Below are 12753 nucleotides of genomic sequence, written 5' to 3' on the forward strand. Positions count from 1 at the left end.
GAAGTGGGGAACGCCTTTAAGTAGTTGAGGTACAAAGCAAATGTAGTAGGGATTAATTGTATTGATCCTCTCTGTTTGGTCTTCTGTTGTAAATGGGTTTGATCCTTTTGCTTTTAACCGCCAATGATTGTGAATACTACTCTCTCTCCCTTGTTTACGAAGTTTAACTTAGAGCGGGTTTTATTTTTGTTCTTTTTGTTTTTTTTGTTTTTTTGTTTTCTTTAGATATCTTCTTCTTGTTTTTCCCTTGTCAAAATTTATTTCTAGGAGATTTCGGAATTTTAACTCAGACACCACCACGAGAGGATGCTATAAATAGCTTGTATACTCTAATGGCAATGCGTACACATACACTACATAACTCAACTGTATAACTCCGCTATGGTGCATCCACATCTCCTGCAACCTTGTCCTCTCTTGGATTAGTAAACACCCTCTCTGCTTCTCCTCCATCCAAGTATGTCTTGAATGTTTCGTCATCCGCCTCACCATGTCTGACAATATGTTGTCTGTTTCGGTTGTGATTATGATAATGTGCTCGCGAAACTTGTGGTGAAAGATCTGCATCTGCACGATCGGTTTGCTCACTCTGGTTCTGCAATTCCTCTAAAGTGAGAAAGCCGTCATAGTTGCCAATCTGTTTCAATGGTTTCGAAGACGTAAGTTTTTTCTTGTGCTGGAACTTGTTGCCCAATATCTTACCACTATGCAGCAAGATAACCTTTATAATGTCCTTCTTCAACTTGTTCATAAAGTCCTCTGCTGACCAGATCTTGTACTGGTATTTCAAAGCCGGTACAGACAAAATCAATTGATTCACATTCAACAAGTGCAAAGTTTTCGGGCCCAGAAAACTAACCATGAAATCAAAATTCGAAATCTCAACATCAACTATTGACTTGTATTTCAATGACCGAGAAATCAAAGTATTGATCTCATCATCCAAAACATCGTTGTTGTTTACAGCTTGCAGTCGACGTTGACCTCTACCCAATTTTGTAACCTTTGTTGCTGTCTTATCTTGGAAACGACCAATGTGGGAGCCTGGAGAACTGGAAAAGTGTGAGTCACGTGATTCCTGGGCAGAGCTGGACGGACTTGAAGTTCCATTCGATGAGCTTCCTCCAAAATTATCTGAACTCGTTTTCGAACCCAATGGCTTGCGTCTTGATAATAACCTTCTCCACGAACTCTTTGAGGTTTCATTGTTGCTCATCAAAGAAGACCTTGCAGAAGCTGCATCTTCAAAAGTTTCCTCGGAGGACGAGTACATACTCTCGTCATCTGTATCCTCACTATCGTCATCATCTTCATCGTCATCCTTTGGGAACAAATAAGATTGGAGCATTTTTGCTGTTGGGTAGTCAAGCTCAAATCGCAAAGGAAGTACATCTAATTTCGCATGCTTAATAATGGGTATGCCACCTACTAATGCCAGTAGATCCCAAGTCATTTTCACAATTGGTCTTCCATGGTCGTCAAATGTGGTTTCACCTTTTGGAAGTAATGGAGAAAGCAAGACTGGGAATTGGCTATTCTCTTGCAAATTGAACCCTTGCAACATCTTGATCTCAAAATCATTGTGATTAGCTCCTTCAATAGATTCAACACGCGAAAATACTATTCCGGTACATGCGATATCAACAAACGGCTTTCTGTCATCAGTGAGGAAATGCCAAATAACTTGATCTGTGAGAATGTGCCAAAACTTTGTCGTCTCTTTAGATTTAGATTTATTTCTTGTGCCTAGAAGTTTCATAATCAAAAGTAGTTCCAACTTCAGTTTCTCCATTTCCAACTCCAAGATTTGCAAATATTTCAGCTCTGTTTCAGTCAATGTGGTGGTCCCCCTTTGATGGAATGTTAGAACCAAATCTTTGAGTTCCCTAATCGTTGTTTGCAAGTCTTTCACTTTTACATCCAAACCTTTGAAATCCGACGCATCGGAGATGGCCACGACTTTTGCCAACCTCGACTGAAGACTATCCTTTGTCTCACCCGAAAGTAATAGTTCAGTGATGACATAATAAATGCTGGAATATTGGGTGGACGTAGCATTAACCACAAACTTGTTGATAAACACAACCACCTCATTATGTCGTTCCAAATTCTTTGCATTGAGGAACAAATTATTTGGCGATTTGTAAACAAGAGCAACCGTATTTCTTTCAGCAACAAGAAACTCTTGAGCCCACGTTCCCTTGTAGCAAACCTCACATTCGAACCAAGGGGGCCACAGTGATGTTGAATTCATGTATCCCCCTTTTGCAAACTTTGACTTTGCACCCAAATGCGCAACATCATCCTTTGTCACAACAAATATTTGCTCATCTCTAAACATAACCCCAATTCTAGACTCCACTTTGGCTGTCACTTCCGAGCTGTCTGTTAACACATTTACCAAATCTTTTTGATTGATATCAACCACCTTTATGTCCAAGTCTCTCGAGGTGACAATGACAGTGGTATCTGGCGCCTTTCTACTTGTCAATTGAATTTGTGGATGAATCAACTTTATCAAGTATTTGTGCTCAGCTTCCTCAACATCAGGGTTTTGTAAAACATCCAAAGCTTCGGCAAACCCTTCCATCGCTTCAATCCCTCCTCTGAAATTGGTAAATGTTCTGTCGCTGAAATTCAAATCTTCCACATCCATTCTTTCTGATTCGCTAATCACATTTTTAACAAGATCTATTGCCATCCTTGTCATATAATAAACATGGTTCCTCCGATCGCTTATTCTCTCAAGATAGTTTATGAAATAAACACGCACATTATCATCCCATTTCATTTGCAAGTTGTGTACAATAAACCTATTGTGGAACTCGGCGATCGATACAAAGTTTGCTGCCTCGAGAAGTTCATCTCTATCTCTATGACTCGAGTAAGCAGACAAGCCCGACTGTTGCTTCAGCAACGCAGTAAGATTATCAGGATCATCAAAGTTGTTGGTCATTTTCAAATCCTCTTCCGTGAAGTTCTTGTGGGCTTGATTGATAACGTCAATCTTCTCCTGTAGCAATTGAATGTCAGTCTCCACATCCGACATATGTTGAACATTCAGGGACTCAGACTGGGACTTCATACGACTAAATTGTTGTTGCTTCCTCAAGAGCTCATTTTTAAGTGTCTCTACTCTTTCAGATAAGATGCGAGATTGCACGCCACTGGGCTTCTCCATGTCCATTATACAATTGTGTATTTTTTCATTCCCAAAAGGATACGGACCATCTTCATGTAAAGTGAACTCACGGAAATAACTAAGCTTTGGTGTCGCAAAGAAAGGTAGTATCGTTATCTTTGGATAAGGCGATAATGGCTCGTTCACCTCCAATTCAATAAAATCTTCCGGATCAACCCATGATAAATCTCCGTCTGGCACATCGACGCTCTCAATCCATCTTGTAAACTTGGACGCGTGCGCTGGTCCACGATGATGACCGCTCAGAGAATCGGAAGTAGCATCACCCATCAAATACGACAACAATTTGCCACTGACTGATTGATCTGGAAACAACGCATTCAAGATTCTGACATCGGCTCTTTCAACGTTGATCTCTGCTTGATTCATTTTCAAGTGCTTGACTTGAGTGCGCTTGTTCAACTTCTGGTTCACATAGGTCAACAATTGCTTCCTCTGGTGGAGGTCGATCTCACAGATGTCAAATTTGCCCTTTAATCCTGTGAATGCCACCCTATTCTTCTTTCCCTGCATTTCATTACTCGAGTGGATGTACAAGTGTGAAATGGTCACCGGATTGAATACCAATTGATACTTTACCGTAAACAAATGAGGGCTCAACTTAATCTTGGGCTTCTTTTTACCATCGGAAAATAGTTTCCCCAGTCGCACAGGAGTAGGTGAGTAGTGAGCAACAGTATCCCACCAGTAAAAAAAGTGGTGAAATGCCAAAGGAGTCAAGAATGCTGCATTGAAAGCCTGACCATTACGGGACCGCGAAATTACCGAGAGTGCCATATGCACATAATCCGCTCTGTAGCCATCGTAAGAATCAGGATGGTACTCATTAGCCGGATTAGTGATCTGGACTTTATAATGCGGCAAAAACTCTGACGTTCTTTCCTCTTGGTCTGAAAGACGGTGGGAAAAGTGTTTGTTTCTTTCAAACATCATTCCTAAACACCATTCGACTCTATCATTAGAGCTGAGTCGAATGACACGTTTGTGATATTTCTTCCCTTCTGGATCACTGCTTGGTGCAAAGTCTGCACGTCCATCATAATATAAACTCCAAGTATGCTTTTCATTCATGGAGTAGTTGGGGACTGCAAAAATAAAGTCATCACTAGTGATCACAACTAATCTCCTTGGGTCTATGGTTCCGTCAATCGTGAGGTCGACGTTGTTTTTCCAGTTAAAAACAAACCCTGCATCCAACCCAACCAACTTGTAGGGTGATCTTCCACTCTTCATGTGCAAGCAAAGTTCATTTGCAATATTGAATTTGTACTTTCCATGCATGATTAATGGCAACTTGTCCCATATTCCAATTGGACTATCATCAATCGCCGGTTTGGAAAAGTTTTCAAACGCTTGGCCCATTGTACTCAATGCTGGCTGGTAAGATTTGGACCATCCCACAATACAAGCTCGATCAGTATTCAAGTCGCATTGGAAATCAGCAGCAAATTTGACTGTTGTTAAAGTCCTGGGGATATAAACGGAATAGAAATTGTCTGAAACTCCGTTGTCAAACACAACCCACGAGAATGGAACAAATATATAACGAAGCTCTTCTTTTCTTTTGTATAAATGTTCATTCACAACCAAGTTGGACTTGATATGAACAGTTGGAATCTGAGGATTGCTATTCGTTGGGAATGACGCCAATGGTAATGGATAGTCTTTCAAAAACATGTGAAAATTTCTGGCCTTTAAGTCAATCGACAAAGGCACCAAGATTGAATATTTTTCCTTTGGTTGCTTCTTTTCGTAAGTGTACAAGAATTCATCAATATCTCCGCCTTTGAATCTGTCTAGAGTCAAATCCACATCTTGGAATAACGATGTTGTCAAGCTAGGACCATCTGCATACTCCACAATGTCGTACTTTGATTTCATGATATCTGTTGGATCGTCTTTTCCCCAGATCTCCTCCCTTCTCTCTTTCCAATCCTTGTTACGGAGATCTTTGAAAGATCTAAACTTTCTCATCCACGAAAGTGAGAAATTGTGCTCGAGTCTCTCTCTTGCCTGTCGGATTTCTTCCTCAGCTTGCTCCTTGGTCAATTTAGGTTTGCTCTCGTCCTCAAATTCTGAATCTGCTGAGTCGCCGATATGATTCTTTAGGTGTGCATTGTTACGTCTTTTTCTCAGGAACGTTCCCATGAACTTCTTTCTTGTACCAGTTGAGTTAACCTCGTTTGAAGAAGTTTCATCATGATAACTAGCCTCATTTCGTAATGGGCTGTGTTTGGACGTCGGGCAGCTTGTACCCTTTCTAAACAGTCCCTTTCGACTACCCATCATCGGGCCGGGTACGTCTGAAAGCTCAACTTGATCCTCGATATCCGGCTGCGCATTGGCTCTGATCTCTTGGCACTTTGCCTCAAATGCCTCCAATTTTCTACACCTTACTCGTTGTTCAATCATACCCAATTCGAAAATCATTGCCAATTCATTCTCAAAGGGGTCATTTTCAAGCGAAAGTCCCAATACCGATGTTTTGATCCTAACATGCGGGAACACCAATGCATCCTTTGCTGTTGGGTATACACGCTCAAATTTGTCAACTCCAAAATTGAAGTACTTGAAATTATGCAGCAATTGCTTTATGGATTTGGCAAAAGAAATAGTATTGTCGATAACCGTGTAAATGGCAAATCTGTTTGGAACATTGAACAATATAGATTTCGTTTGCAATTCAAATGCCGCTTCGTGGAGCGTTTTCGACACATCAATGCTAAATTTGGCTTCTTTGATTACCACTATTCTCGCCCATAGCTTAGTGCTGGGGTGAATAACATACATTCGAATGTTTCTGACATCCGCATTCTTCAAAACAAAAACGTTTTGAAGTCGTGAACGGTCAAACTCAATAAGCACATCCACGTTATTTGGGAGTCTTAAAGAGATGGTGACCGACTCCAAAAATACATCAAGCTTGATTTTCTTTTTTGGACCGGTGATTTGCTTCATTTGCTCTTTTGAGCAGTTCGATTCAACTGTAGGGGCAAATCTTTGGAGCAACGTCTTTGCATAGAATATGCACCAGAGGAAGAACGTATCCACATGTCCATCAACTTCTGGAACAGTCACTATAAGCTTGTTTGGGTCTCTATCCTCGGACTTGGAGGTATCATTTGCGATATTTATGTTTCGAATTGAAAGGATATTCTTTACACCATACGTGTCAGTGCCACTGCCCAACCCATCCGAATCGTAGTCATTGTATTCAGCCGTTGTGGAGTCCAATGTACTTATACTCGAAACATCATCTAGGTCCGAGTCACTCAGTGAAGAAGGTTCATTATCATCGTTGTTCGCAATCATATACTCGTGCGCGTACTCGCTTAGCGTTGCCGATTGAACCAACCCTACCGATAGTTGCACCTGTTCGTGTGCTCTTTTGTAGATTGCTGAAACGTCTGTCACTTTTAACGAGATTCCACGACGGTAATCTTTCAAGTCAATTTCTTTCCCAATCCGATAATCGTACATCTTGTAGCTTGGTAACTCCTCTTTACTCTTTATGTCAAACGCCAATGAGGAAAGATCTACCTTGACCGAGGATACGTATGGCGGCAACACTTCAAAAATCTTGATAAGTTCGTCTTCTTGATTTTTACCAGCTGGGTTGTTGAGATCCCCATACGAGAAACGTTCTGCATTGTTTGGTTGATCGGGCGCGCCATTGCTCTCAAGGGTTTTCAACCACTCATCAAACTTTTTGTTGAAGTAGATTCGTTGTCGGTTTCGGAATTGTCTCACCAAATAAAAGAAGATGTCATTAACCGATCTAAAATTGATTGCTTTGCTTGATAATCGTACAGCAAGCTTGAAGCGATCTAAATCATAAGAAAGTAGAAAATTGATCTTGGATAATTGAGCCAAGTTGCCCTCTGCTTCACCCTTGAGGTTCTTGATCTTGAGAAAAGAGTGGATGAGACGCTTTTCGACTCTGCCTCTTCCCTTCAACGCTTTTGTTTGCGCACTTGTTGACACTCTATGTTCCAAATCTGTCACAGAGAACGTGACTATGGTGTTTGCGCTGGAATAACGATTAAAGACATCCTCTCTCGTCAGGCCAATTTTAGGCAAGTGGACATTTAACTTTGTGTCGACTATAACAATTTTCGTGGATACATCTTTCAACATCTTTGAAGCGAGATTCAACTTTTTCATCACCTCTTCTTTGCGATGAACCCCGGCTGCAGTCCTCATTTTATTCATCCGTTGGCGTACAATTTTGTCTCTCAATATTCCAAACAAGATATCTTGCTGGTCGTAATAAACATCAAAAACTAGGTTGGTCAATGTTATTCCGAATTTGAAATTTATGTGCTCGTTCGAATGCTCGTCATGGTTGAGCAATGCTTGTGCAACTCGAAGAGTTGCCATAGGACATACCTCGTAACTGACAGTTCCAGAAGGTAGCTCCACACATTTGGTATCCAAATGGTAAAATTTGAATGAAGTCAAGTAAATGTGAAGCTTCAACGTCGAGAGGGCAGTTGTTCTGACAACCTTCTCCAATGAAAAGACAAAATTGGAAAGGTTTATGGAAACAGTCTTGTGGGACAACGTGAAATCTTCCAAACGAATCTCTGTTAAGGAGTATAACGACAATAAATCTCTCAATAATTGCTGGTATTGCATCACATTTGTGACTTCCTTTGCTGGTGCATCTTCTCCTGGAGTCACTGGCTGTTTTGCTTGGGGCTTTGTTTGTGGTTGCTTCCTTGTCGAGATATAATCCATGGGGATATTCAACCTTCCAATTGACAAGGAGGTTTTGAACTCCTCAAGATTGACTCTAATCATATTTGTTTTATTCACGTCGCACGATGTTATGACCACACAGTTTACAAAAAACTCCACGTTTCTAAACAAGTCAAGTTTATTGTCCTTGTTTTCATTTTCAAATATCAACCCATTGAATAATGTGGCGGTGACTCTGAGATTGTGGCATTTGGAAATTCTTGCCTCGAGTCTTGTGAACTCTAGGGACGCACAAAAGTGCTCATGAGTGCTTTCGTGATAAATAGTAGATCTGATGATTAGAAAATTGATCTTGTTGATGAGCTCCGTTTGCAAAATGTAGTTGAAAATGAAATTTGGCACACGAAATTGGAGCTTGTCTTTGATGGATTTGTCGTTTGATATTGTTTCAGCTTTAAATGATGCTTGTTCCTTGCTTGTGTGACGATTCAGTGCCGAATTATCTTTCAAGCAAGCAATATTGACGTCCATCAACACTAGCGATATCCACTTCAAGGTTTCATCCCTGGGTCCAAATGCGTTAATCTGGAGAGCAATCTTTCCAATGTGCACAGTTGTTGTTTTTGTCTTTATAGTTACACCTCTCAATGAAAGGAATCCAACATACTTGATAGATACATGTGGAATCAAATTCACCAAGTATAATACCAAGGCGTAAGCCACAGCAAGGATAAATAAAACTCCATATAAAGATGCCATTATTGGTGAATAATTCTGTAGTTGATAGCTGCTGTCTGAGCTCCTTGAGAAGGGAAATTCACCGTAGCCTCTGATACGATACTGCTGCTAGAGATGGCGATGTAAATGAAGATGATATAACACCCCTTGCTAATTCAAATTCATTAAATCTTCTCCCCAAGGATCCACTTGAAATGAGTTTTCATAGAAAAAGAAATGTTCTATAAATTTTGTGTAATAGTTTTTTAGTCTGTTTCTTTTTTTTTTTTTCCGGCTAATCCAGATTTCTATCTCTTCCGAAAGCTTCGTTATCTCTGTAAAGAAACTCACACTCACACCTCCGACTTCTTCACCTTGAGGTTGATTTTGCACTGATTTAAGAGATACCACGTTCGCCTTGAGATTGTAGGGGTATGGAAGCTAATGGAGTGGCTGTAACATTCTTTATCCAGTTCAATAACCGTTAACCCCAGCTGAAATCGATTTTAAAAAGTTCAATCTATCTAAGGGGACTACAAAATATAATAATACAAGTCAAAATAACGCTTTACTCGCGTAATGGCATATGTTCCCTCTCTGCATCGTATAATAAATAGCTTATCCAGAGGTATATTTTTTTTAAGCATAACACTTTCTCATTGAAATCCGATTGCTTATTACCGAGAATTTTGGTTTGTTCTCTCGCCCAACGGAGTAAGTCGGATTTAAGAGAAACCGTTCTTTTTTAAGGAACTTCTATTCAATTAAGAGCTTTTTTCGGGTTCACAACACTTCTCAAGTTGCGCTATCTAGCGCGTGTTGACTCTATCAACATATGTCCTTTCTGTAAGTTTGTCCCCGACTCTATGAGATACAATGCCACATTTACTGCAACTTCTTTTTCTTTTTCTTTCTTTGGGGGGGGGGGGGGGTTTAGTGCCGCTTAAAGTCTTGCTTAATTTATTTGCCGCAACATTATGGCAAAATTTTGGGCTTTCGGATTCGATAAAAAAATTGATACGTCTTCAACAATGGATGGTCCACAGACTAGAGGTCAAATTCAAGTTATGGGGACTATATGTATAACCAGCAAAATTCTACAAGCAAGGTAAGGAATCCCTTGTGAATAAAATCACGTGATCAAACATGAGCTACCAACCTTTGTTGCTGTGAAGGTGGCGTAAAGAAAAGGACTAATCACCGTCCAGGAGGATTGAAGAGTACTCCAGAGAATACACTCGGGTTAAGGTTTGCATACGTCGTCCTCTTCCGAGATTTCGGTACAGAAGAAAGCTTACTTTTGTTGTGCACGGAATAAACAACAAAGGCGGAAGTGTTTTCAATCCGCAAGCTTTCTCTCTTTCGGAGATTCCCAAAAAAAAAAAAAAAAAATCACATCTTACCTTCCTAGGTATAGGATGTGAGCTTCAAAAAAAGGAATGCGAATGTGTCAATTATTGGTTTTAGAAAGGGGGGACTTTTGGTTATAAAAGATTTCAACCTCAGGCATACCGATTCTTGTTACAACCGAAACAACACACACAAAAAGAAAAAGTTTCCTTTTTTGGAAAGAAGAGGAGAGCGCTACCTACTCGTCAATTTTTTTTTGTTTTTTGTTTTTTTTTTTGAAAAGTTTGGGGTAAAATCTATTGCCAAAGAGATTTCAACTATGGTCAAATTATGTTTCGAAACAAGGCAAACATGTTCTAGGCCTTCGTCGTAAAGTGAGACCGATTATTTGAAAAGTCTTGAGCTTTTACGTTTTGTCAATAGCTTCAATCAACAAGTACTGCGTTTCATTATTTGCTTAATACCAAACGCTAGGGAGCGCGTGTGAGTGGCGTGTTTTAGTCATAAGCGTGTCCTCTCATTACTCATGCGTGTTGTATATTGGAATGACATTAGGTGGTCAATTACATTACACCGAGTTTTTCCAAAATACTGTAACTATACGGGTTCAAACAACACTGCTGTTCGTAAAGTCCGCACAACCCGACATCCATTGTTGTCACCCACAATGGGGTCTGTAGACGAGAAATCAAGAGCAAAGTGTGCGCATTGTTGTTGTGCTTGTTAACTAAGTTTAGAAATGTTAATAATTCATGAAATTTCCCAAAAGGGTAATGAAAGTGAAGTTTTTCTTTTTATTTTTATTTTATTTTGCTTTTTTGTTTTTTCCCGTCTTACTTCTCTTTGTGTTTGCAACAAAATGTATGGAGGTTTGATGCTGCGAAATCCAACCTTTGAGGCATTGTGAACCTGCCAAGGAGATCTCTGTTTGTGGCGGTTCTCAAAATTAGATCTACCTCCAAATCTTCTATTTTCTACTTTGGGTAAACTTTAAATTCTCCAAATACGTCAAGGGGGTCTTAGTAAACAATAGGGTTTCGTAATAGCATTTTCTACATATTTACTCAAGTTGGTTAATTGGAAAACATAAGGTGAGGAGAATGAGAAAAGGGTTCATCTGGCTGAGGCTTACTATACGCAAGCTGATTCCACATAAATAGGATTGAAAATTCCCTCCTAGCTAAAATCTAAACCTCTTTCTCTTTTCTTTTCTTTTCTTTTCGCTTTCTCATCATCAGTTAACTCACTAGCCTTTTTCTCACCTTATCCATTCGCGATGAAGTTCAACTTTGCATCAGTCACATTATTCTTCACAGCAGCTGTCTCAACAGTTGCAGCTATGCCGGCCGCTTCAGCTCCATTGGAATTGACTCCAAGAGAGTTTGAAATTGCCAACAATGCCCTTCACAACATGGAACACTACAACACCAAGAGATCATTGTTATCTGAAGCCGAAGTCGTGAAAAGAGAATCCCAGATTGTCACTGATATCTTGGCTATTGTTAAAGACACCAACTTGGCTCCAGGTGTTATCGAATACCTTATCTCAGACCCAACTTTGTCAAACATTACTATCAATGTTGTTGTTGCTGCTCTTAAGAATGGTTGGATTAACTTGGACACCTTGTTGAAGTCTTTGAACGACTCTGGATTGGCTGTTGATGTTGTACAAAACCTTATTAACGATTGTGCTTTCTATGCCCAAATTTTCAAGTTGGTTGGACAATTTATTGAAAACTTGCCAAACGTTATTGGTAACTTGTTGGGTGTTAATGCTGCTGCCGTTTCTTCTGCTGTTGATAAGAGAGAAATTGGTAGAATGGGAGCTGAATACGCCTCTCCAGTCTATGCTAGAGACACACAAGATATTCTTACCTCATTGATGGAATCATTAAAGAACTCTGGTTTGGCTAACCAAGTTGTTGAAGCTTTGGTTGTTGATCCTGACTTCTACACTTTTGGTGGTGAATTGATTTCCAGGTTGTTCTCCTCAGGTGCGATCACTCTTGGACAATTGATTGATGCTTTGGTTGACTCTGGTTTGATTCCATCACTTATCAAAGCTTTCTTGAATTGGGACACACTTAGATCAGTCATTGTTAACGCATTGGCTGCTGCATTTGGTAACTGTAAAGATACTACCACCACCTCAACATATGCCACCACTCCAACTGGTGGTCCAGCACCAACTATTACTACAGGCACTGCTGACCTTAGCTCCATTCTCAGTGGCACTTCTTTCAACACTGTCACCACCACTAGTGGACCAAGCAAGTGTAAAAAGAAGAGATCAACTTAAAGGGGCATATGAATAAACTTTGAGTTTTCTTTTATGGTTTTTTCTTTGTTTTTTTTTTTTGGTCGTTGCTTTACATTTCATACTTTTTCTTCGTCGGATTATTATTCCTTTTCAATAATAAAGTGTTGGTATTCACGAGTCAAAAGAGAGAGTTGGTTGAGATTGGAGGTTGTTGGTGATGGATGATAGCAATAATAATTATTATACACTTGAAAACAAAAGGGTTTGACTGCAGGTCAGATTTAAACACAACAAGTGATATCAAGAGAGCAAGTGAATGGCGCACATAATGCTACAAACAATGAATCTTTGCTTTACACTTTTCCACCTTTCAACAATTGATTACTTGCTGCTGTCTCCCGGTTTTGGTGAGAGTGCTGATTATTTATGTTGATTTACTTTTCTTACATTGTGTTTCAAAAAAATTTTATACGTTATTTAATACCTAAAATACAAAACACTTGTTACGTTTTAAAAAAGAGAA

The 12753-nt window shown here is 39.8% G+C and overlaps 2 protein-coding genes across 2 annotated transcripts; one reads left to right on the forward strand and one right to left on the reverse strand. All coding sequences in view use genetic code 12, as the record gives it.

The window, feature by feature from the left end:
- Nucleotides 1–379: 379 nt before the first annotated feature.
- On the reverse strand, nucleotides 380–8662 carry KGF57_002420 (uncharacterized protein; the record flags this gene model as incomplete). The annotated part of the gene is made up of 1 exon (XM_051751732.1): nucleotides 380–8662. One exon carries the CDS (start codon nucleotides 8660–8662, stop codon nucleotides 380–382), a length of 8283 nt encoding a protein of 2760 aa, XP_051609022.1.
- A 2584-nt stretch (nucleotides 8663–11246) lies between these two features.
- Nucleotides 11247–12269, forward strand: KGF57_002421 (uncharacterized protein; the record flags this gene model as incomplete). The annotated part of the gene is made up of 1 exon (XM_051751733.1): nucleotides 11247–12269. The coding sequence occupies one exon, from the start codon at nucleotides 11247–11249 to the stop codon at nucleotides 12267–12269; it is 1023 nt and encodes a 340-aa protein (XP_051609023.1).
- Nucleotides 12270–12753: the final 484 nt, after the last annotated feature.

This window comes from Candida theae (assembly GCF_024610275.1).
Source record: "Candida theae strain CBS 12239 chromosome Unknown scaffold6, whole genome shotgun sequence".
Classification (NCBI taxonomy): Eukaryota; Fungi; Ascomycota; class Pichiomycetes; order Serinales; family Debaryomycetaceae; genus Lodderomyces; species Lodderomyces theae.